Below are 23,854 nucleotides of genomic sequence, written 5' to 3' on the forward strand. Positions count from 1 at the left end.
ATAGTTACTAGAGTTTGTGACCGTATGCAATACAAGTGGCGTTTCTCGTGCGTTGCTAACCCTGGGAGCAGTATCAAACATTTTTAAAACATTTCTCTCTTCGTTCCTAGCGCTCCAAGGCCAACGGATGGCAGGCGACATGCCAGTGATCTCAAACGTCCAATCCTTGGCAGCACAACAACCCGTACCAGAGCCTGAGCCCCCCGTATCACCCGAAATACCCCTACCCCCAAAATCCCCTTCCCCTTCCCCACCACCAACACCCCCATCCGCAAAATCCCCTACCCCACCACCAACACCTCCATCCACAAAAATCCCTATCGCAATACCACCAGTCCCATCCACAAGAGCCCCTACCGCAATACAACAACCCCCATCTACAAGAACCCCTACCGCAAAACAACCACCCCCATCTACAAGTGCCCCTATCGCAATACGACCATCTACAAAGACCTTTACCGCAATACCATCACCCCCATCTACAAAAACCTTTACCGCAATACCATCACCCCCATCTACAAAAACCCTTACCGCAATACCACCATCTACAAAGACCTTTACCGCAAAACCACGACGCCCATCTACAAAAACCCTTACCACAATATCATCACCCCCATCTACAAAAACCCTTACCGCAATATTATCACCCCCATCTACAAAAACCCTTACCGCAATACGACCATCTACAAAGACCTTTACCGCAAAACTACCACGCCCATCTACAAAAACCCTTACCGCAATATCACCACCCCCATCTACAAAAACCCTTACCGCAATATCACCACCCCCATCTACAAAAACCCTTACCGCAATATCACCACCCCCATCTACAAAAACCCTTACCGCAATATCACCACCCCCATCTACAAAAACCCTTACCGCAATACCGCCACCTCCATCTACAAAAACCCTTACCGCAATACCGCCACCTCCATCTACAAAAACCCTTAACAAAACACCAGTACAAAAACCTCGATCTCACAAAATGCAACTAGTAAAACTTATACCCGCATCAAAAACCAAGCCTACAATGGTGTCAAAAGGCGTGTCATGTGGACCTGAAATGTGCACTAAGGAGTGTCAGACGGACCCTAGTTTAGAACGGCGTGTACTTATTCCTGTCCCCGTCCCTATTTACGTCCCAGTACCTTGTGCTATGTGGTCACTTCCCTTCCCTGTTCCGGTCCCTATTCCTTTACCTATCCCAACGCCAGTCTTTATTCCCACAACTAGAAATTCAGCTAAAGGTATCATGAAGGAAATAGATAATATCCTCGATAATAAGCCGACGAATCCATTCGAAGAAGAATTGCTAATGATGGCGGAGATGGTGGCGAGTGGCACGAAAAAAGAACAGAGTGACTCTGATTCGGACGTGGAGAATGGTATGTTGTAACCACATTATTCTTTATTTATTTCTAATACTTGTTAATTAAATTTTTAAATAATTAAATATAAAAAAAAAAATCTAAAAATATAAAAAACCGTAGCCGGCTATGAAGCCATTGGTAGATACGACTATCGGCTCAATGATTATTTAGACTCACAATTTCGGGCTTTCAAGGGACCCAAATAATTTTCTTCATACATACTGTAGTCATGTCTTCAAAAGAAACTTGTTTTACCATCACTAAATTTAAAGCAACAAACAAACTTTTGTATTGCCCGTAGGATCGTGATCGTCGTACATTCGTAAGATTACTAATTGAACACATTTATATTTGCAGAGGAAAACTTTAACCCTGTAACGGGTATTGACACAAACAATGCTCTTGGCGAGGACTTGCTGCAAATGGCGTTTAAAATGGCGACGGAGTACGAAGAAAAACCCTTAGACCTTGAATCTGCGATGGTAACGAATACTATCACACCAGCATTGCGGGCGCCCCGCAAGCGTGCCTCCGCGCTCCCGGGGGCCGCGCACCCCGCTCATACGTCCAAGAAGCGCCGCGCAGATCCACCGCCCGCTCCGCTGCCCGCGCCGCTGCCCGACCCGCCGCGGGAGCCGGCCGAGAAACCCGACGATAACATGTGTCTCAAGGTATGTACAGTGTACAGTGTAAATATGACTTTGACTGGTTGGCGCGGTGGCTGGGCTACTGGCTGCCGTGCAACGTGTAGCGGGTTCGATTCCCGCACGGAGAAACACTTTGTGTGATCCACAAATTGTTGTTTAGGGTTTGGGTGTCATGTGTATGTGAACTTGTATGTTTGTAAACACACCCACGACACAGGAGAAAACCCTAGTGTGGGGCAACGTTTTTAAAAAAAAAGAAAAAAAAATGTTGCATTATAATATGTTGTGTTTGTCCCCGCGGCGACTAATTGTCCCTTCTCGCTCGCAGTACACGTTCGGCGTCAACGCGTGGAAGCAGTGGGTGATGACGAAGAACGCGGAGATAGAGAAGAGCTCGATACGACGGAAGCCTTTCAAGTCTGAAATATTGCAGCTGACGGCGGATGAACTTAACTACTCGCTGTGTCTGTTTGTCAAGGAAGTGCGGAAACCGAACGGCAGCGAATACGCACCCGACACTATTTATTATTTAGTTTTGGGTAAGTTACATATTTTAAGATCGAAAAACATAAATAAAATCCAGTACTTATTTAAACATACAGATAATACATATTTATGTATTAATACATATTTCATACCTTTGGGTTTCATGCCTTGCAAATTTTTAAACGTACCTATTTTATTTTTAGGTTCCTATTTAATTCTTACGATGTGTTTATATCCCACAAAAACATTTCATGTTAAATGTTGCCAAGACGAGACCATATAGCTCGCACTGTCAAAAAGTAATCAGATCCCGTGTAGAGCCAAGTTTCTAACCCTACATGCCCAGACCTAAATCGATAAGCCCTAATTTCACACTCAAGTTACGGGGAAATTCTACAGCCATAGCTCGTACTGCGTAGTTCGTAGCGCGTAGCAGAGTTTTTACGCTATAATCTCGTAGGCGTGCAAACCTTGGACGTAACTGGCGAGTTGGCCGCACGGAAAGAGTTTAGAAGATTGAATAGATTTTTAAGCTCAAGCCCATATGACGAATAGCAAAAAGTCCGTGCGGCCTACGCGCCGTAGCGGTGCTACGCGCTACGAACTACGCAGTACGAGCTATGGCTGTAGAATTTCCCGTAACTTGAGTGTGAAATTAGGGCTTATCGATTTAGGTCTGGGCATGTAGGGTTAGAAACTTGGCTCTACACGGGATCTGATTACTTTTTGACAGTGCGAGCTATATGGTCTCGTCTTGGCAACATTTAACATGAAATGTTTTTGTGGGATTTCATTTCTTTTTGTAGGTTGACAAGGCTATGTAATGCCAAACTGTAAACTAAACCTCTCAATTAAATCTTAAAGTAAATTATACCTACCTACTGGACAAGTGTCAATGAAATGAGCGGTATAGGTACCTGTAGATAAGCCTATTAAACCTAGTTCTAAAATACCTACACAAAATTATTTTTAACACTAGATTAACAACTATCAATATCGTAATTTTCTACCTACTATACAATATTCAAACCGTACGTAATCCTAAACTACTTAAGTTAAACCTATTAACAATGAAAATTAAACAATGACCTACGTATCAAATTATTCTCACTAAGTCGTACCTACATAAACAACTATAAACATATTATACCTACTAACCTATACTACTTAATTGCAAATACCTACTTATTCAATCTTTGAATTTCTTAATTAAATTTGTGAGAAAATTGCAAACGTAATGCTAATACTTTTTATCAATGAAAATTAAAACACTAGTACCTAACTAAACCTTCACCTACTAAACTACTAAATTTATAAGAAAATTGCAAACGTAATCCTAATACTTTTTATCAATGAAAATTAAAACACTAGTATCTAAACCTTTACCTACTAAACTACTAACAATTAAATATTAGGCAAATGGTTTTTTTCTCCGCGATAGCAAACTTTTAAATCACCGAAATATTCCGAAAATTTTTCATTCAACGAGACAACCGTCAACGACGTCTGCCCTCGCGCGTCTGCCCGCGTTCGGGTGCCGCGCTCGCTGACGGGCCGATTATTTTTAGCTACTGCGCGGGGACGAGGGGGCAGGCGGCGGGCGTTGGCGCATACTATACTTACGATGCTTATGTTCAAAAGTATAGGTTGATTAATAAACACTTACCGAAGTGAAGTGTAGTAATATTATTCATATCTAAGTACTTATGGGTAGGATAATGTTTTGATTTGATGAAAAGTTTGTGTTCTATGTACTTGTGTATAATTTTCAGATTCAAGCAGGAAATAGGGAATTAAGTTTCCCTATTTCAGATTTTTACCCCTCCGCGGCCGCATTCAGACCTCTAGCGTCAAAAGTTGCGGAAGTCTCGAACAAACTTTCACCCCCTAGTTTAAGGGGTTGGGGGGTAAAAGTTCCAAGTTTTAGGATTTTTTTGTTGTTTGGGTACTAATACTAGCTTACATACCAAATTTCAGTTTTCTAGGACTCCAGGAAGTACCTTAAGAATTTTGTTGGTCACCCCCTAGTTTAAGGGGTTGGGGGGTAAAAGTTCCAAGTTTTAGGATTTTTTGTTGTTTGGGTACTAATACTAGCTTACATACCAAATTTCAGTTTTCTAGGACTTCAGGAAGTACCTTAAGAATTTTGTTGATCATCAGTGAGTGAGTGAGTGAGTGAGTGAGTGACGAAATCGGGGTATTTTAGATATCAATAAAATCTAAAGTATAAGAGCTATGCAATTGAAACTTTAGAGGTTTATTAAGTCTAACACTGACATTATATCCTGAAAATTTTGTTTATCTGGTATAACCCAAACTCAAGTTATGAAGGTTCAAAAATACGACGAAGCGCTTCGAGAAAAGGTAGGTAGTGCCCTTGCGCTTGCGCTTCGCTTGGCTCGTCTTGGCGGGGGCACTACCGTGCCCCCAGATACCAATAAAGGAATATTAAATATTACATTTCCAGGTATACAACAGTATCTGTTCGAAAACGGCAGAATAGACAATATATTTACGGATCCATATTACGAGAAGTTTACCGATTGCTTGGATGAAATTGCGAAGCAGTTCTCAACCTTATACGGTGTTACACGTAAGTATTATCGATAAGGACACTCGACTAGTTTCAAGCTATACGTGGTACCGCAAACTGGCTCGAACTATTCTATAACTTTGTCTAAACAGTTTTGTGTATAAACCGCGGCTGTGTGTTGTGCCTTTGAAACAAGAAACCGAATACACTCGTAATCGCTTTCAAATCTCGATTTTTTCTCGCGACATACATATAAACCTTGAAATCCTTTGCGCATGTGGATGCGCAAATGCCACCATTAATCCTCGAAATCGCCGGAACATAACACCCTGCGGGCACAAGTCCTCTTCCAAGACGAGTTGCAGGAAACATATTGGCATTCTCACCACATATAATATACAATCTGACTGCACGGTTGGTGCGGTGGCTGGGCAACTGGCTGCCGAGCAACGGGTAGCGGGTTCGATTCCCGCACGGAGCAACTCTTTGTGTGATCCACAAATTGTTGTTTCGGGTCTGGGTGTCATGTGTATGTGAACTTGTATGTTTGTAAACGCACCCACGACACAGGAGAAAATCCTAGTGTGGGGCAACGTTTTTAAAAAAGAAGAAAAAAAAATAGTTGCTTGTTATTATCATGCTAACAGCTTTAATATATTTCCAGAATACATAGTCACCCGAGTGGAAGAGGAGCATTTATGGGAGAGCAAACAACTGGGCGTTCACACACCACACGTCCTGCTATCCACGCTTATGTTCTTCAACACTAAATATTTTCATTTGATGGTATGTTTCATATATGTACATGATTTTAATAATACAATTTTATTGTAACTTTCGTGAGACATACTAAATTAATTATTATGTTATCGGCTTACTCACGTAACGTTTTTAAAAATACATGACACTCACTCGTTCATTCACGGATTCATCTACTCAGCAACAGTTGTAGTGATTTTAATGATTATATAACAGAGAAGTTGCCTAATTTTTATTTTAATGTCCGTCTTGAAGATTATTTAATAACAACAAACTGCGTTATAAAACCAAAAACTAAAACAAAAATTTAAAACTAAAAAGCATAAAATTACTATTGTAAGTACTAACTAGTAGGTTTACGTCGGAGCCATATGACAAAATGAAAGATAACATCAATTTCTTTTTTACAGACAGTAGAGGATCATTTGCAGTTGTCTCTCGCTTACATATTGAGGCATAGGAAGCTGAAAAGGGAGGATGGCAAGGGACCCGGCTCAAATAATGACATACTAAGATATTATCCTCCACAATTCGATTTTGGTCAGTACCACTAACATTTTGTCCTACAAAAAACGTTGCTCATATCTGTACTGTGTCACTATCTATAGAACAATGCAAATATATACATTTTTTTTTAATGAAAACAAATATTTATTTCTCATCACATTTGTCTGTTGCAGAACCAAATACAAAAAAGAAAAAGAAAAAAGTGTATGAACAATATCCTAATGAGGAAAATCCGTTTAGGTGTCCACTCAAACTGTTTGAATTCTATATTTCTAAATGGTATGTTATATTATTTTTTCTTCAATCACGTTTTTCAAATTATGTGTATAGTAAATCACTCTTACCGTAATTTTATGAATGAAGGTAACTTTTCCCTTTTTAATCAGTCCCGAGTCGGTGCGCACACGCAACGACGTACTCTACTTACAACCGGAAAGATCCTGTGTACCAGACTCCCCAGTGTGGTACTCTACGCAACCGTTGAGCAGAGAGGCACTAGCAAAGATGCTGCATCGTGTCAAGATGGTGAAGGAGATAAACATCGCGTTACTCACCAGCTAAGGTAAGCAGTTGTAGCGTGTAAGCTGCGCTACTGTCGAGTGAGTGTCCGTATTTTGTCTAAGCGCTGCGATATTGTTCCAGGTTACATCGCCAGTCTGCACACGGCTTGGAAACGAATGCAGCGATGTGATACAAGTTACTGGCACACTCCTACAGACTACGTTCGCCGGAGTATCGCGCGCGTGGGCTACAGGTGGCTCTTGCGACGTATCTCCGACGTCAACCGATCGCTTATGAAACCATTCGGTTTTGTTTAAGAATCGTGTGATATATTCTCATTAAAATCATTATTGGCGACTTGGGTTTTATGTTCCTCAGTGCCAGTGTATAAGAATTTTATTTTAGTCATGTGTAAAATTTTATTTATTATACATAGAAATAAGTTATAAAAAAAATCTAAGTTTTAGTGGCAAATACACTCATGTGCAACAGTAATGCCTATTCAATTTTATAAATTGACAACATAGTATAATGATATTGTATTACAATAAGTACAAATATATGATACTCAATGTCTCAGGTAGATTTTTATTATTAAATACAATACATTATTGTAGCTTACCAAAAATAGTTGCGATATGTAATATATTTTACGCGTTACCTGTATCCGTACCGTGGCTGTGTATGTTGTGCATATTATAAGTTTATGGTTTTACGCTGTGTAAAAAAGAATACTGATTCGTCTCTCAAACTGAGTGAAGTTGTTGTTTTATTTTTTTAAAACCCATGAAGTTGTGTGTTGAAAAGATGCTATGTTTTCCCAGTTTTACTTTTCAGGGAAAACATCTAGAACAAAAGACAGGGACAGAGTTCTGTCCCTGTCTTTTGTTCTTTTTCCAAAGGACATTTTTTATATTACTTACTACATTGCTACCCGTGTAGTGTAGTAAAAAAGTAGCCTATACCTCTCCCAGTTTCCTATCTCCATAAACATAAAGAAGTTCCAGCTGAAGAGGCGTGATGCGGACTCCGCGGTGTGTCGGAGTGCTTGGCCTGACTAATTTTAACTTTTTAGCATACATGGTATTTATGGGGAACTATGGCTAATTATTTCTACCTATTATATGATACCTACTGCTGAACTGGAGGTCTCTACTCAAACCCTAGTATCCATTTTAACTGATACATAATCAAACCTCTTTCACCAATGCTCAATAATGTCCCCCTATATTATATTATTTGAAAATTATCATTGCTGTAGCTATTTCGCATAATCGAAATAGGTCTATTAATTTATGTAAAAGCCTGGAAACTAATAGGAGCCAGATGATCAGTAAAACAGAAAAAAATGCGTCTAACTGAACAACACCATAATTTAATGGCAATACCTAATGGGGAGACAGAGAAACAGTAAGTAATAGCGTACTGAGTACCTACTTTTTAAAATAATATTTAAAAAAGTCTGTGTGTCTATTTGCACACGCTAATCTCTGGAACTAACGGACGGAAGTAAATGAATCTATTTTTGTTGTACAGCTGTATAATACTAATAGGCCTGGGCAACATAATAAATATAGGGTATAATTTGTATAGAAAATATCAGCCATTTTTTGAGGGGGAAAATCATCGAATGACTTCAACCGCCTTGGGTGAGGCGTGAGACCGTGAGTGTTGGTCTTACTGACTAAAACTGCCCTGTCTTCCTACCCCTGCTTAGAGCCGGTGCTCTGGTAACTAGAAGTCAATATTCTAGTTGGGTTTCGAGCAGAAATGAAATTTGGTACATAATAAAATTGTTGCTGAATGTAAATAATTTTCTACCATTATCTTTCCCTCATTTCTTTTTTATCTATTATATTATGTAAACTGCGAACTGCTGGCTGTCTCATTCACTTCAAAGTCTGTACAGTAGTATTGAAATCTTTTTTCAACCAAATCTACTATTTATGATTACTTTTGATTGTCAAATATGTTTTTAAATATTTCAACTTTTTCTACAATCACTCCTTATTATTTGATGCCCGTTGACAGGTTTGTTATCAAATAAATATTGTAACCATGAGCATCAAATCACCAAAATCTTCAATGAAACCTCGTATTTGCCAACCAAACAATTTAAATATAATAGCGGCAGTATGGCGAACTAATACGACCTCTCTTTCTAGCAAACGGCTAAAGCATATGACTAAAAAGAGATAGCAAGAAATCAGCCAGTGACGTTATTTACTAGTCAAGCTATTATTATGTGTGTAGAGAAAGAAATAAATTATGAAGTGTTTTAAAATTTCTTTTCAATATACCTTTTAACAGATCGATATTTTATATAACGCAGTTTTGCTATATTTTAAACTACAGCAAATCAATACAGTTATCTTAAACTGCATTACCAAGTTTTTGTTTATCAAAATAGGTAAACAACAGCCGAAAAAAGTAGATGATTTGAGTGTACCTCGATCGCCATTACTATGGGCATTATTAAATTAACGGTGCAAAGTGTGTGACTGTGTCAATGCGTAATTCGTGTAGGAGTATCCATTCTTGAAGGTTTGCTTATTTATTTGTAAAAAGAACATAATTTTCTTTCAATTTTGGCGGGAGTCCTGGCACGTTGTATCGTGGTTGTCGAATGGCGATCTGTCACCTGTCGCCTCCTGGCTTCATCGACGCAGATATAAGTTCATGTTTCAGTGGTTCTCAGTAAAATTAGCAGTGCAATAGTGAAATTCCTGGTGCGCAATCCATGTGGACATTCGACGATGCGTCGCGATTAGGCGGGTCGGATATGGATAATAGGCGAGCGTGCCCAAGCTACGAAGCCGGGTTAGACGTGTGCGATCCCTTAGGATCAGTCCTAGATTGGTCTGGTCGGGAACCAGCACGCATACTACGGCGTCGGTGCCGCAGTGAGGGTATAGACCGTTCGCCTTACGAGGATGTAAGTCGCGAGGCGAACCGCTCCGCGGATGGTAACTGTCGATATCATCGAGCCCTGCCCAACAAGAGCCATTTCACGCTGAATAACAGCGAGCCACAGTACGCGGCTGCACGGTTTCGTCACGAGTGCTCACTGCCAGCTGCCGAGAACGGTGACTACGTCATGGCCCACGACCAGGACAGGTTCCATGGGTGAGCTCATATAAACATAACCTAAACACTTGTAGTGCAATGACACTGCTCGGTTATCTAACCTTATGTCAACACAGATGTGTTCTGAACCACGGGCTATGCATGATGTCCTTGTTGTTTTCCTCCAAAATCATATCATTCTCAGTTTGAATATGCTCATATTACCAATAAGAAATGTATATCAGTAACACCAGGTTTTTCTTTATAGTTACCAGCCAGGAAGATCAAAATTATATCGAAAAAGTCCTACCAGACCATTATTAGTAACAACACTATCCAATACTAAAGTTGATGATCGTTTACCAAAAGTTGAAGAATTATTAGAAAAAGTCGATCAAGACATGATGGAAGTGCAGGCGACAAAACAGCCGTTAAAATCAATACTCAATAACCCCTTACCTAATTCACCACTACATGGTATACTGAAGAAACCCAAAAACAGATCACAGCCAGATTCTAAATGTACCTTAGAAGGTCGCAGAAGACAAAGAGCAGCCAGCGAATCAGACAATTTGTTCAGCAGTTTTAACAGTATTGGGTCTCCAATACCGGGCTATGATAAGTAAGTTGTTATTTTTATCTGTTATCAGCACTGTGGGAACTGAAGTTATCAGTTAGGAAATAGCAATTGATTAATTTAATAACTTAATTTTGCATGTAATGGAATACTTGAAAGATCAATTTAGTGAATAGATTTGTATTACACAATATTATTAGTTGCCTTTGTGCATGTTGAAATGCCATTTAATAGTGATAAATGTGTTAAGCGTAGTACTGGTTGTAAGATTACTAGGATTATTCGGTAATATTATAGTAATATAATTGGAAATTTATTGGAATTTTGCAATGACGAAGTTTGTGTATATTTTTGGCAGATTGTGTTGTTTTTTTAGGTTATACACATGGTTCTATTTTTGTGTATGTATTCAATGACAGAATAGCTTACAATTACAATGAGTAGTGATAACATGTAAAGAGTATGAATTAAGTAGACTTTATAGCTTTTCCTCAAAGTGATCGGGGTGTAGTTGGGTTTTATGTAAATAAGGGTAAATATGTGACTGTGTAAGTGTGATTACAAGAAATTGGCATGATAATTAAAGTTTATGTACTTTTTATAATTTCACGCCAGGCCTTAATATGACATTTTGGGCTAATATTTGTTGAAATCTTTCTGGTTTTTATCTTACTAGGAAGTTTACATTTTAAAATTACTTATCTCAATTATTTCTTGCAAATAGTAGGTAGTTATGTGAGTGACCTCTCTGTAGGTTATCAATAATAATAACCTATCACTTTATGGGAATCATTATCCCCTTATTAGCTACATGAATTATTTCTATATCAGCAGACTATGGGGATAACCTTGTATTGATAAGATCATTACTTCTCACTCCGAGTAGGGGAGGTTTATTTTTAGATATTTACACCCACTCAAGCCCGGGTGGGTAACTAGGTCAGTGTGTTAAAAGGATTATTGAGTTGTATACCTGTATGCAGGCTATATATTAATAACTTACAGTATTTTAATACTACCTTCTTTGCTATAGGTAATATCTCTTCTACATAAATGTTATTTAATAAAGGCATATTATACTTATGAATTAAAAAAAAGTACAAATGTTAATTTAAATAATGGTATTCTGTGGTTAACTTGTTACAGAGTTTCCATTGAATACAATATTAAAAATATATCTATTTACATGATTTTTCCATTGAGTAGTTAAATATTCTAAAATCATAATTGTTCAGAATTGTGAAATACCTACATATGTTATTTATTGCCATAGTATGGCTAGTGTTTGGCAATGACGCGCGTTATATGGAATTGTGACGCACACACTGAAAAATTTGCCTTATTTATGACATAAATATGTTGTAATATTATCATGTATAATATGTGTAGGCTGGAAATTGAAATAGGAGTAGATATAAAAATCTTCAAATATTGTGGAATGTTACCTGTAGTTTTATGCTTATACTGATGGAATAACACTAAGAAATCTACTTCTTAATTTTCTTATTCAAGTTAGTGTAATTGTGTATCTAATAGGGCAAAATGATAGATCAAGAGATGACATACTCCCTTTTATTCAAATGCAAAATGCTTATATGTAATCTAAGAGATGACATAGGGTCATGTTTCCAAACCTGGTTATAAAATCTATAATAAATCTTACATAGTTGAAATTATGTTGGAATTTGGTTCATCATACCACTTTCTTAACAAATTCATCAGCACATAGAGTTATTTAAAGGTGCAAACTGAGTTAATCAATCATAATACGTAGTATGTATAGATGTTTTGTATACAGATAGCAATCTGTATCACCAGAAATTTTACCTCCCAGATAGTGAGGCTGATATTTTTTCTATGACCTTGACATCTTGATAAACGGGCAGACAAGTTTGTATTATACGCCGATATGACACGTGCTGCACGTGATATTCTAATTCTGAATTGTACCTATTTCTGAAGTATTTGTTTTTTATATTTTTATCTTGAAAGTACAATGGTTTTGGAAACAAGGGAAAATAATTATATTCTCGAATATGCTTTGTTTAAGTAAATTCCATATTGCATATTGCAATTAATTAAATAACAGAATTTTAGCTAAAAATCACGGTTTACTCACGTAAATTATTTGAGAAAAGCTCTACTAGTTTCGAGTCACAGACGAACTCTTGAGGAGCGTGCGCAGAAACGAAGACGTCACGCAGCCTCACTCATTAGAAACTAGTAGAGCTTTTCTCCATTAATTTACGTGAGTAAACCGTGATTATACCTCCCGATAGTTATTATAAGAATTTTTGCTCCTATTCTAAAGTTATGTTAATAAAATTTATGTCTTTTTTTTCTAGCCGTTTATCGTATCTCTCAACGAACACAAAACGCGCCAAAGACAACTCGGGTATCGGTTATTCGTACGGATCAGCGATCGCTAGCCTCGGCAGTGGAACGACAGTCAAGAGTCCAACCAGGACCTCTAGTGGGTCCAAACAAACCCGTGTACGTAAAGACCAAATGGTGGTGAAGGGTGACCATGATATGCATTTATTGAGAACCACGGCTATCAATGAAACTAATGTTCTTGTTGAACCTAGGATGGATATGGTAAGTCAAATTAAAACTTTGTATTTACTTTTAATCTTAAACTTAACTATTAATCTATTCGAAGGCCGCAAGTGCGACTGCCGGGTAAGGGGTATTCGGTTCGATTTTCGGTTCGGGCAAGGTATTGCTAGGCATTTTTCGGCTTTTCGTAAATTTTCTCAGTAGTAGCACGGAGTCTAGAATTGTGCCATAGGTGACACAAATGGTGAAAAGTGGGTGTACATTGTACAGTGGCTTTACGTGCCGTAATGTGCACCTCTGCCTACCCCTTAGGGGATAAAAGGCGTATCGATAAAAAACATATTAAATTATTATCGCAGGATGATGGCATGTTGATGAGGGTGAGACCATATTACGTGGCATTGCCACTGACATAATAGGAAATGAACCTATTTAAAACCTTTTCTAACTCGGAAAAATATTAAAGATCTTGTTCGGTTGTACTTGTGACTTAAGGCGCGGTGAATAGACAACTTTTATGTATTTGAGGGGGTGAAGCAGGTGAAGTGGGTCTCGTGTACTGAGGGGTGCACCGTGCAAATGTCATTGATACGCGTATTCCATTTTATTTAGCAGCGTAATTTCGCTACTATAGTTTCATGGACGAGTGGCCCAGTGCGTTGCTGTCTAGATTCGCGTTCCGTGATCCTTAAGATCGAATCTCATTACTCGTATTAGTTTTTGTTTTCTTATTTTTTCAATATTATGTTGTATACATTTTTATTTTATTTTTATTTATTTTTTTATTAGTTTTTTTATGACTAAAACCGAAATCGAACAATAATTTACACAAACTTACTACTACTATAGTTTTTGCGCTAGTGACAGTTGCCTGTATGACGTTGACGTCTCTCAGTACCACATAATTAGGGATGGACATTAGAAAGATCTTTTTTATCGCTATCGATGCTCGCAGCATACATTGAATTCTCTTTAATTTTGTTATTAAAGTGTGTTGTTTAGTTGTGCAGTGTATCTGCGTGTATATAATGTCAGATATACAGATACAGATTCAGATGATCCTGACTCAGATAATAATATGAGTTTGGACGAATAAAAAGTAAATAATTTTTCTTAGCAACTTTTTAACCAGTCGGGACCCATTCTAAATATGGGCACATACGGCTTGCTTTCTAGAATGGGTCCCGACTGCTTAAATTTTACGATGACTTTCTTGTTTTAGGGTTTTTTTCATTTTAATATTATAAAGAAACGCAGTCGGGTTTTTTAGTTTTTTAAATTACCGTTTTTTATTTATTTTTTTTTAGTTTTATTATTTTTGTATTTTGATATATCTAGTGTCACTCTCACAGTAAATACGAATCAAACGACCCCTATCAAGCGGAAATCCATCCAGGCTAGAGAGTGAGAAATATTCGAATTTGGCGCCAAAAATCCGCCATTTTGTTTTTTTATTATTTTGATATACCCAGTGTCACTCTCACAGTAAATACGAATCTAACGACACCTCTCAAGTCAAAATCCATCAAGCTGTAGAATCTATCCAGGAATCAAGTTATATGTATCTATCCAGGAATCGAGTTATATGTATCTAATGTAGTAAAAGTGAGGTTATATTATAACATTGCAGTATTTCTATGTTTTTTACGAAATACTTTTGAATAGTTTTGGTTGTGTTATAGTTTTAAGCAAGGAGCGTGTGTGACGCAATGATATTATATATAATCTGAGGATATATATATATATACATATTATATATTATCTGAATCTGAATATTATTTCTTTACAATAAGTATGACGCCTCTATTAGTAAAACCTCATTACGTGTCGAAGATCTGACACGTTTGGCTCTCCCGGACCCTAAACAGTCGCTACAGTCAAAGATAAGTTTTTACATTCAATATTCTGCACTTATAAGCAGTACTAACCTTTTAAAAACTAAAAAAGGGATAGGAGGATATATAAATAAAACACCAATATTAGTATAAAATATGTATTATTCATCTTCAATAATTAGGAGAATGTCATCTAAGAATTGGGTATATTTTCTTGGTATCTTTCCCAACTGAGATACCATATTATACAGGCTGAGATGCACGCCACTGACGAATAACTAATAATTCCAAGACTCTTCTGCCAATAGAGTTACTGCGACCAGTCGCAATTGTACAATTTACTCAGCGATCCATGTCGTCAATATCCAATTGATAGGCTTAAACAGTTGTCCAAAATAGAGAGTCAGGTAATTTAGAAATGCAAGATCCGTCAAAAGTCCTTTATAAAGCCGAGGTCGTGGGGTTAAACAATAAAACATGGAAAATACGTGCGCACTCAGAACGAAACACAATGAACGAGTGTCATCTGTCAATCGGTATATGACTGATATCAGCCAGGAGTGTTGTAAGAAGTTTAAATCACAGAGTACGTTATACATAAATGATTAAATAATCATAAATGTTTGATAACTTAATTTAAGTTTTCTCGCTTCCCAGATAGAAACAAGGTACCATATTTTGTGATTTCCCTTAGAAAAAAATTACGGTTTTTTTAATATACATTTCAACTAGTTAACTGCTGGGCCCAAAAGTCCCCTTCTCCTTTCAAGAATGGTACGGAACGTTACTGAATGTGTCATCTGCACCATGCTACGCGGTAATAGTATATGAAAAAATTAATTGTATTTACACAACTTATAATTCAAATCGATTTCGTACAAAAAAATATACTGACAACCCAACTTAGAAAAAGCTAATTACAAAATAAAATATTACAAACAGCAAAAAGATATGTTAGTGAATGATTATTTTCTGAGCGGCGATTGACACAAACTGACATAGGTCCACCAAGCAGCGCGCCTCAGCGGTCACTGCCGGTCCGCGTAGGAATGAAAGAGAAACGAATAGATGTCATGATCGGACGACGTTTTGTTCGATTCGTTCTGAGTTATTTATCATGAATTATATTAATTCTTACAAATATCTCATTTCAATCGACAAATAAATAAGGCAGATCCCTTTATTATTTTAAATTACGTCACTGTTATTAATTTTATTAAGATATGTTCATAAATAATATAGTTACAATGGCTAGAATTTCAATTTAAATGGTTAGTTTATGATTTTTTTCTATCGAGAAAATTAATAGAAATCGTGTTTTGAAGAAGGTGGTCCGTTCATAAAAATGATCAAGATTAACATATTTTTTTGTTGCTCTAACATGTAAACATTGGGCAAAAAAACTTTTGAATCAATCCTATTTTGACTATGCACAGCGCCTTAAGATAGGCAAGTCAGTGAAGGAGTTTAGCGATGGCAATAGATGATAAGAAAGAGGTGTGAATGATGCCTGATTGCAGAGAAAAGAAATGAAAGTCATGTTGCACCAATCCCAAGTAACTTAGGTCAAGGGCAAGGTGTGTAGGGAACAGCAGGTTTATAAATGGGGTTAGTTGCTAACGAAGGGAAACATTTTTGTGTAGGTAAGTGGTAAACATTTTATTTTTAATAAGGGATTTTTCAACATATATTTTAGTTAGGTAATATCTACCAGTAATGAAAAACATAATTTTGTATCTTACTAATATTATAAATGCGAAAGTTTATGAGTTTGTGTGTATGTTGTGTAACTCAATCACGTGCTGAAGGGATCTGGATGGCAGGCTACATTTTATCCCACAGGATTGCTGGCAGAATGCTAGAAGTAAAATACATTTTCGACTTTTTATTGCAATAGAATATTGCGTTGTCATGTGATATGTATGTGACGTTGTTAGCGCAGTGCGTCTACTTATAGGTCTTAAAGTATGACGCCTGCGCATCGTAGGCGTGGTTGCGTATGCGCAGTTTTCTTTGCAATAAGTGTTGACTATTTTTGATATATATATTTTTTCCTTTTGAGATACAAATACAAGATGTAATGTCTTCCAAATAACATGCAATTATCGCATGTAGGAGTACTTTAGACGTCAACGCGAAAATGTAATAAATTAAACATGAAATAGCTGAAATCGTTAATTGGAATTTACTGAAACGGGTATTGGCTGCAGTTTTCAGATTTGCGTACGTCAAGCAACAAATCATTTTCCAATGATTAGGTCGGTGTTCGGTAACTTTCATTGCATTCAGGATTAGAATCTAATCGTTGTTTTGCTCTAGTAATTATAGATGCGCATGCTCTTTGCGTCATCAATGTTATTGGGACGTTTTTAAACCAAAATTGTCCATGTATACAGTCTACAATTGTTGTATTCAATCACCCTCTATTATAACAAACATGGGATTGCAGTGCAGCTGTTGCACACACCTGCCTGCACTTTTAGGGTCTTAGAGCGTAATTAAAATACTGCCCTCCGCGATTCACAAATAAGTGATAATATTGCAAATTTTACACACTTTCAGTAATTCCTTTTTATTTCACTCATATTTTTTGGTTTCCACTGTATTTGGTTCGCCCCTTGTTACATGGGACTTGTAACGTAAATGACTAGTAGTTCACACATCTACTTACATCGTGTAAATGAACATAAAGCATAAGGTAAATTAAATCCCATAAACCACTTTGTTTATTCGCTCAAGTGCGGTATAATTCTTCCGTCCTAATTTTTACATACCCCGAAATAGAGTACTTAATGCTCCCTTCATCCCTATCGCCAATCACGAGATCTCCAAATTCCCAAACTCTTAACAGGCTGGCAATGCACTTGTAATTCCTCTAATGTTGCTGCTGACTGCCTAGCGGGTTACCGGGGCTTCGGCTCGAAAAGCAGAAGTAGGAACGTGGTGGTTTTTAGTCAGTAAGAGTCTGACACTCCCTCTCGCCTCGCCCAATTACATTGGATGATTTTCCTCTCTCAAAAACTAGTGTTGCGAGTATCCTTGGGCGGCGCTGATCGCTTATTAGGTGATACGCCTGCTCGTTTGCCGCCCTATATCATAAGAAAAGTATGTAGAGTATGTGTTTTTAAAATTTCGTGCGTCTGGTCGCTTGCTGTATTCTACGTCATCGGTATACGTATAAAAGAAACTATTTCCTTGCTCATGTATCCGTCATCACTATTCAAAATCTATTCATATTCGTCTAAAGTGATTATTCAAGTTCCAAGATTGTTTATTTCTCATTCATGAGTCATGTTTCAAATTCCTCCGTGTTATAAATGTACTAGTACTTGCTTCGCGGGTTTGTGTATATTTTTTTATAATTTTAGAACTGCTTTATCTAGTTATGAAACGACGAGTAATTTTTTTGAAGGTTGATTTTGTTGGTTGTTTGGTGAAAGTTACGATGGGATGTCTACCAAGAACACAACTATATTATTCATAGTTTATCGTGTTCCAAACAAACATACATTTCAACTTAATAATGTTAGTGTAGAAGAGTTGGTTTTAGCAGTAGCACGTGTTTTTAATCCCGTATTAATTTTGAAATTCTTGTTGGAATTGTGTCAAAGGCGTGTTCTCAAATTTTCCGCGGTTCATTTCGGAAATAGAATGTTTTTATTGTCTGATGGCCAGGTGATAATTTGTGAATTTAATCGTGAATTACTGAGAGATTTTATAAAGATGTCAGTGTGAGTATAGTGGTGTGTTCTTAGAACTTATTTATTCTTAATACCGTGGTGTATTTGTGCCGGTCTCGTCAAAATTCTCGCCCCTAATTACATGGAAATTACAACGTAACAGGTGGAGTACAGGATATTTTCAAACGATATTTGGACACGGTTCAAATTCCAGTACGATACTTCGGTTACACAAACTCCTAAAATATTCGTTAAATTTGACTCCCACAAGCACGATTTATAACATCATCGTAAAATAAACCAAACATTAGCAGCACGCTCACTAATAAACCATACAGAAACCATAACGCTGTCATCCTTTACCCATAACTTTGATGTAAAACAATGAATAAAAATCGGATATCTTAATTATAATCTGACGACAATAAAATTACTTTACGACCGAAGACTCGCACTCAAAAGAAAATTTATTTACGAAAAAAAACCGTCTGTTTACATTACTGGTCTTTTTATCACAGTTTTTCGCGGAAGTTGTGGAATTTTTCTCTCTTGTAGGCTATTTTCGATGATATGACCAAGTTAATTTTCTTTTATGAATGTGACGTGTTCGCGGCTCGTGTTATGCAAGACGCAGCCAAGCCGTGTGTCGTGCAATAAACTTATGTGACGGCATCGCAGTGGCTATCGGCTAGTCAGTGACGTAGTTTCGTTGTAGTAACGCGTATTTTCGGAGGAATGGGTTTCCTGAATAAAGTTTTGAAGAAGTTATCTCAGAATGTAAGTGGTTCGATTAAACTTTGAAGTGAAGTGAAGCCAATGAATTATCCAATTGAAACTTATTTTTATAGGACTTTGGCTTTTGTATCTGTTACTCGGTATAAAAATAACATCATTCCTTTCATTTCCTGTAAGGTAGGCAGTGGTAGGTAACTATTAAAATTGAAGCACCCATTTTTACAATAAAGAGCCCCATATAATAGGATGTAAGCTTATTATTTTTTATCATATCTAATATTAATCCTTTGAAATAATGACTATAATAATTTACTCAATATTCTTGAACGAAGTAAAAAGAATGCAAAAGACTTTTTCACACGGAAAATATTAAAAATGTTGTGAAAAAAGTTTTCAATTGGTTATCGATCCCACGGAGGCGGCGGCGCCCGCCTGTCTCTAGCTTTTGGCGCGATTTTCAGCATAACTTGGCGAGCGCTCGAACAAAAATGTTGATTACAAGTATACACTTGAGATATTACAGGAACTTTAAAATTAAAAAAGTAAATTCCTTTCAGTAATATTATGTAGCGTCACTAGTAATTAATTGATTGTTTGATCATATTTTAATACTTTTCCAGTTATAAAAGTGTCTGTTCTGTGATTCATTAAAATAAAATGATATTTTTTTAGTTTTCACGTGTGATAAGTGTTAGTTTTGTTGGTTTAATCAAGTGTGTTAATTTGTGTGTGGTTGTGTAGGTGTGGCGTGTGGTTCGTTTTATTGTTACTGGTTACATCTCGGCCAGTCTTGTTTTATTGTCTTTTCTCGCCTGTTTAATTCTGTACACTTTAGATTTTATTGTGGCATCGGTTCACGCGACCTGGCTAACCGCCAAAAGTGTACAAAATGTCAATACGATGCATTATCACTGTTACTACCGTGCCGTTTCCATCTCCTGTCAATTCGCACATATTCATTAGTTAATTAGTCGAGAAATGTGACATAAAGTGTGATAGAAAATTGTTGTGTATATGCACCCTTTTAGGGTCTTTAAAAATGTTGAAATTTTCACCTTTGCTACGCGAACCTTGACATGTATTGTGTGGTTATATTTGATCTGCTGATTGAAATAAAGAAGTTCAGTTAAGTGTTCATCTGTCAAGATACCGGTGTTGCTTGCCAAAATTATTTGCGAAAGTAATGGAGTATGTTGTTGGTAAATCTTTGAATTTCTTAACTTATTTTTGTTGACCTATTTTTTACTATTTTGTTGAAGATGTACTTAACTAGCTGTGTTTAGCAAGCTGTATTTCATGTTCTATTCATCATTAGCAAGGAGTATAGAATTGTGTTTTAGAATATCAATAGGCAGAGTCCTCGACCCTTGTAATAATAAGAATATGGTCTATTTCAGTCTGTACTTGACTTTTTATTTCCCCATAAAGTTTAATGTTCCAAAAACAAAATTATCATCATCAGAATCTAATATAAACCGATATAACTCTATATTAAAACCGAAGTTCATTGAACGCATGATGAAAAAGCATATTCATCTTTATTATACATAGTTAGGAACTTTTTACTATTTAAATTTATTTCTGCTTCAACCTAAGGTACAAAATTCCCATGTCATTAAGTCCACCCATAGATATTACTGTACAAACTGTTGACTGCACGGTAAGCGCAATGGCTGGGAAATCGGCTGCCGTGCAACGTGTCATGAGTACCTAGTCACTCTAACTCGAAACAATTTTTTATATGATCCACAAATTTTTCTTTCGAGGGGTAGGTGTTATATTTATGTGACGACGACACTATTAGTAGTATGGGACAATGTTAAAGAAAAATAAACTGTAGGAAAAAAACACAAGGTTCAAAGGCTAAATACAATAGCACAATAGAAAACCTAGCTATTCTTAAATCCACTTAGTCATTCGCTAGGCCACAATGTGTTCTAAGTCTAAAACATTTCTTGCATCCTTGACCCAGTGTACCGCTTTGTCGGTGTAAAGGTATTGTCTACGCCACGTTTCTATACAGTAGTAACTGAAATACATACATAACCTCACTGAAATATTCATTCTTATTTCCTTGTTGTCTATTAACTGAATTTGAAACTACAGGATCGGTTTGAAGAGAAAAAAAAATTCAGCATTGGAAAATTTCGTTTATAATGTACTGACATAGAAAGTAGTTTGTGGAAATTAAAAGATTTCTCATGGGTCAAATCTTATCACGAGCATACAAATGGAGTTTCTTGCTTGTTCTTCTCCATTCGAACTTACGAAACACTTTGGAACGAACACCTAGCTTCACTGACGGACAGACTGACAGACTATTATTTGTTGACATTTCAAAAGTACCTAATTATGGTTTAATTGGAAAAAATATTTGATTTTGACTTTGAAGGCCATATCATGATGAAAGGGAAAATGAGTGTTTACTGATGTAAAGACTTTTTCCAGCTACTGAAATTATGCTATAAAAACCGCACTGTTTTGACGTGATAGAAAGATAAATAAACACACATTTGCATTTATAATTTTAGTAAAGATTCTTCAAATACAGTCGAACAACTAAACGTGTTTCAAATTGAAATGTACTGGGTGATATGTTGCTAGTAGCTAGATGAATTTAAGAGAGATTTCGAATGGTTGGAAGTCGCGCATGTTTGGTATGTAAAGCACGTGCTCGTTTGGCTCATTTCCTATACAATTATCTGAATAAATACTAGTGTTATTTTGTCTAACAATAGCTACTTGAAATTTTGTGCAATACTTACGTGTTGTACCGCAAATTCTTTAAAAAGCACATGTGTATTACGCTTTAACCTCTTGTATGCCGGTATAAGACACAATAGAAAATACATTGTGTCTCGCGTGGATCCGCGCTCTAGGCATACCACGGGTTAAGCCTACTGAACTGATTGAAAAATGAATTGAACTGAAAATGGTTTATGAATCAGTGAAAACGAGACCAAAAGCCCAAACAAGTCATTTACTCTTCAACAGTACACTAATCACTATGTTCTCTTGTTTCCGTGTAGCCACGCCAAGACACGCCCACGCCCACGTGCCCAGCGGTGAGCCCAGCCCTACCTGTGAGTTCAGTGACCACGATACCAGTCGGTAAGAAAGCCGTCAAAATCAAGAAAAAAGTGAAATCAGCCAAGACCAAAGGTAGCAAGATGAAGACTGGCAGCAACACAGACTGCTGCGGTCTCGATTTGGAAACTGAAGAGTAAGTTCCTTTCTAATTTCAGTCCTAAGTACACTGTTGCAAGGTTCATTTTACCTTTTGCAATGTAATTGGAAACTACTTTGGTAATGTGGTTTCAGAGAAGTTTTTATAACAAACTTATGTTGTGAAGTGGATACTAAAGACAACTGTAGACTAATGACCGAAATAATTAACCGATCTTTATCAATAATCTCTTGTTTAATCAAAAATTTTGACGTAAACTCTATAGAACTATGTCAAAAATAGACCTTATCCAAAGAAATTGGATTGTTATCAATTAATTTCAACTATGTAAGATAAGAACTTAACTAACTTCAATTTTGAAGATAGAGGAAAGTAGAAGAAATAAATAGACGTTTAACATGAAACTACTACCATAATCGACTATCATTTTCACAATCAAGCGTGGTAAACTAGGGTTGAATAATGTAGGTCAATCCATCTACACACGTGTCTTAAAAAAAAAACTATACTATAAGTAACCTTCAACTTTGATACCAGCAATTCTATACAAATATCTCCCATAGGGGGCCTGTTAGCTAACTACCACGTGGCGTACTCAAACGTTCTATTTAAAATATATTACGCGCAAAAACAGCACGTGTTTCTACAGATAATGTTATGTAAAGAAGTAGGTACTGATAAGTTCTTTTTTTTATATGTCAAGGATGGTCCTGTTTCCGTTTGTGTGCGAAGTTTTTCTTCAATAATCTTGTGTGAATTGAGAACATATATGTGACTATAGTTTCTTACTAAAGAGACGGGATATAGGATAACGAAAAACATTATAAAGTCGGAAGGGACAGAATTGTTCTGATAATTTTCAAAATCTCGATAATAATTTACATGTCAAACTGCCATCTCCTAAACTTATATGATTCTAAGTTTTCTACCGTTTTATTCGAATCGTTTTTGCACCAAGAAACCAATGATATATAGCAAATAAACAAACTATTCGTCAAATGACATAAATCGTCCGTCCACACACTGTTTGGATAATCCCATATACTTTAAAACTGTACGCGCAACAGCTGTTATACAAATTGTAATAACAAATAGATGCATTTTATATCCTAGATTCGTAATAAAACTCCTACTTTTCGATAGGTTTCGAATGAAATACAAGGAGTTACTTGGCAGTCTGATTTTCAATATAAAGCCATATTTTGACACTGAATTTTAAACGTTTTATTTAATGTTCTACCTTATATTATATGTCATCATTAAGGGCAGAGATAAAGCATCTTATCATTACTTTTCATAGGTTTTAGCTATAAATGGTTTCCCAGTTTACAGTGTACTTACCGCCCATATAAAATTATATTCTATGTACTAAATATAGGTGATCCTATACCGCTATTTTGCAACGTATTTTA

The 23,854-nt window shown here is 36.6% G+C and overlaps 2 protein-coding genes across 20 annotated transcripts in view; both read left to right on the forward strand.

The window, feature by feature from the left end:
- LOC118277789 (zinc finger MYM-type protein 3) overlaps positions 1-7,563 on the forward strand; it is a 28,028-nt gene extending 20,465 nt beyond the window's left edge. For 2 of the 6 annotated variants that reach the window (XM_050700402.1, XM_050700403.1), the window contains exons 12-20: positions 111-1,385; positions 1,728-2,041; positions 2,346-2,556; positions 4,971-5,096; positions 5,701-5,822; positions 6,206-6,335; positions 6,476-6,581; positions 6,689-6,864; positions 6,945-7,563. In XM_050700402.1, coding sequence (XP_050556359.1) covers positions 111-1,385; positions 1,728-2,041; positions 2,346-2,556; positions 4,971-5,096; positions 5,701-5,822; positions 6,206-6,335; positions 6,476-6,581; positions 6,689-6,863 — 2,459 coding nt within the window. In that variant the 3' untranslated portion in view covers position 6,864; positions 6,945-7,563. The remainder of the gene's footprint in view (positions 1-110; positions 1,386-1,727; positions 2,042-2,345; positions 2,557-4,970; positions 5,097-5,700; positions 5,823-6,205; positions 6,336-6,475; positions 6,582-6,688; positions 6,865-6,944) is intronic. The other 4 variants (XM_050700405.1, XM_050700406.1, XM_035596720.2 and 1 more) reach the window with 4 other exon arrangements.
- Positions 7,564-9,025: 1,462 nt separating this feature from the next.
- LOC118277784 (tubulin monoglutamylase TTLL4) overlaps positions 9,026-23,854 on the forward strand; it is a 30,684-nt gene continuing 15,855 nt past the window's right edge. For 5 of the 14 annotated variants that reach the window (XM_035596704.2, XM_035596700.2, XM_035596703.2 and 2 more), the window contains exons 1-4: positions 9,027-9,929; positions 10,138-10,491; positions 12,792-13,044; positions 22,285-22,478. In XM_035596704.2, the coding sequence (XP_035452597.1) occupies positions 9,544-9,929; positions 10,138-10,491; positions 12,792-13,044; positions 22,285-22,478 (1,187 nt within the window). In that variant the 5' untranslated portion in view covers positions 9,027-9,543. Of the gene's footprint in view, positions 9,930-10,137; positions 10,492-10,577; positions 10,732-12,791; positions 13,045-19,159; positions 19,298-19,728; positions 19,798-20,168; positions 20,455-22,284; positions 22,479-23,854 lie in introns of those variants that run through there. The other 9 variants (XM_035596701.2, XM_035596702.2, XM_035596697.2 and 6 more) reach the window with 8 other exon arrangements.

This window comes from Spodoptera frugiperda, chromosome 18, assembly GCF_023101765.2.
Source record: "Spodoptera frugiperda isolate SF20-4 chromosome 18, AGI-APGP_CSIRO_Sfru_2.0, whole genome shotgun sequence".
Lineage (NCBI taxonomy): Eukaryota > Metazoa > Arthropoda > Insecta > Lepidoptera > Noctuidae > Spodoptera > Spodoptera frugiperda.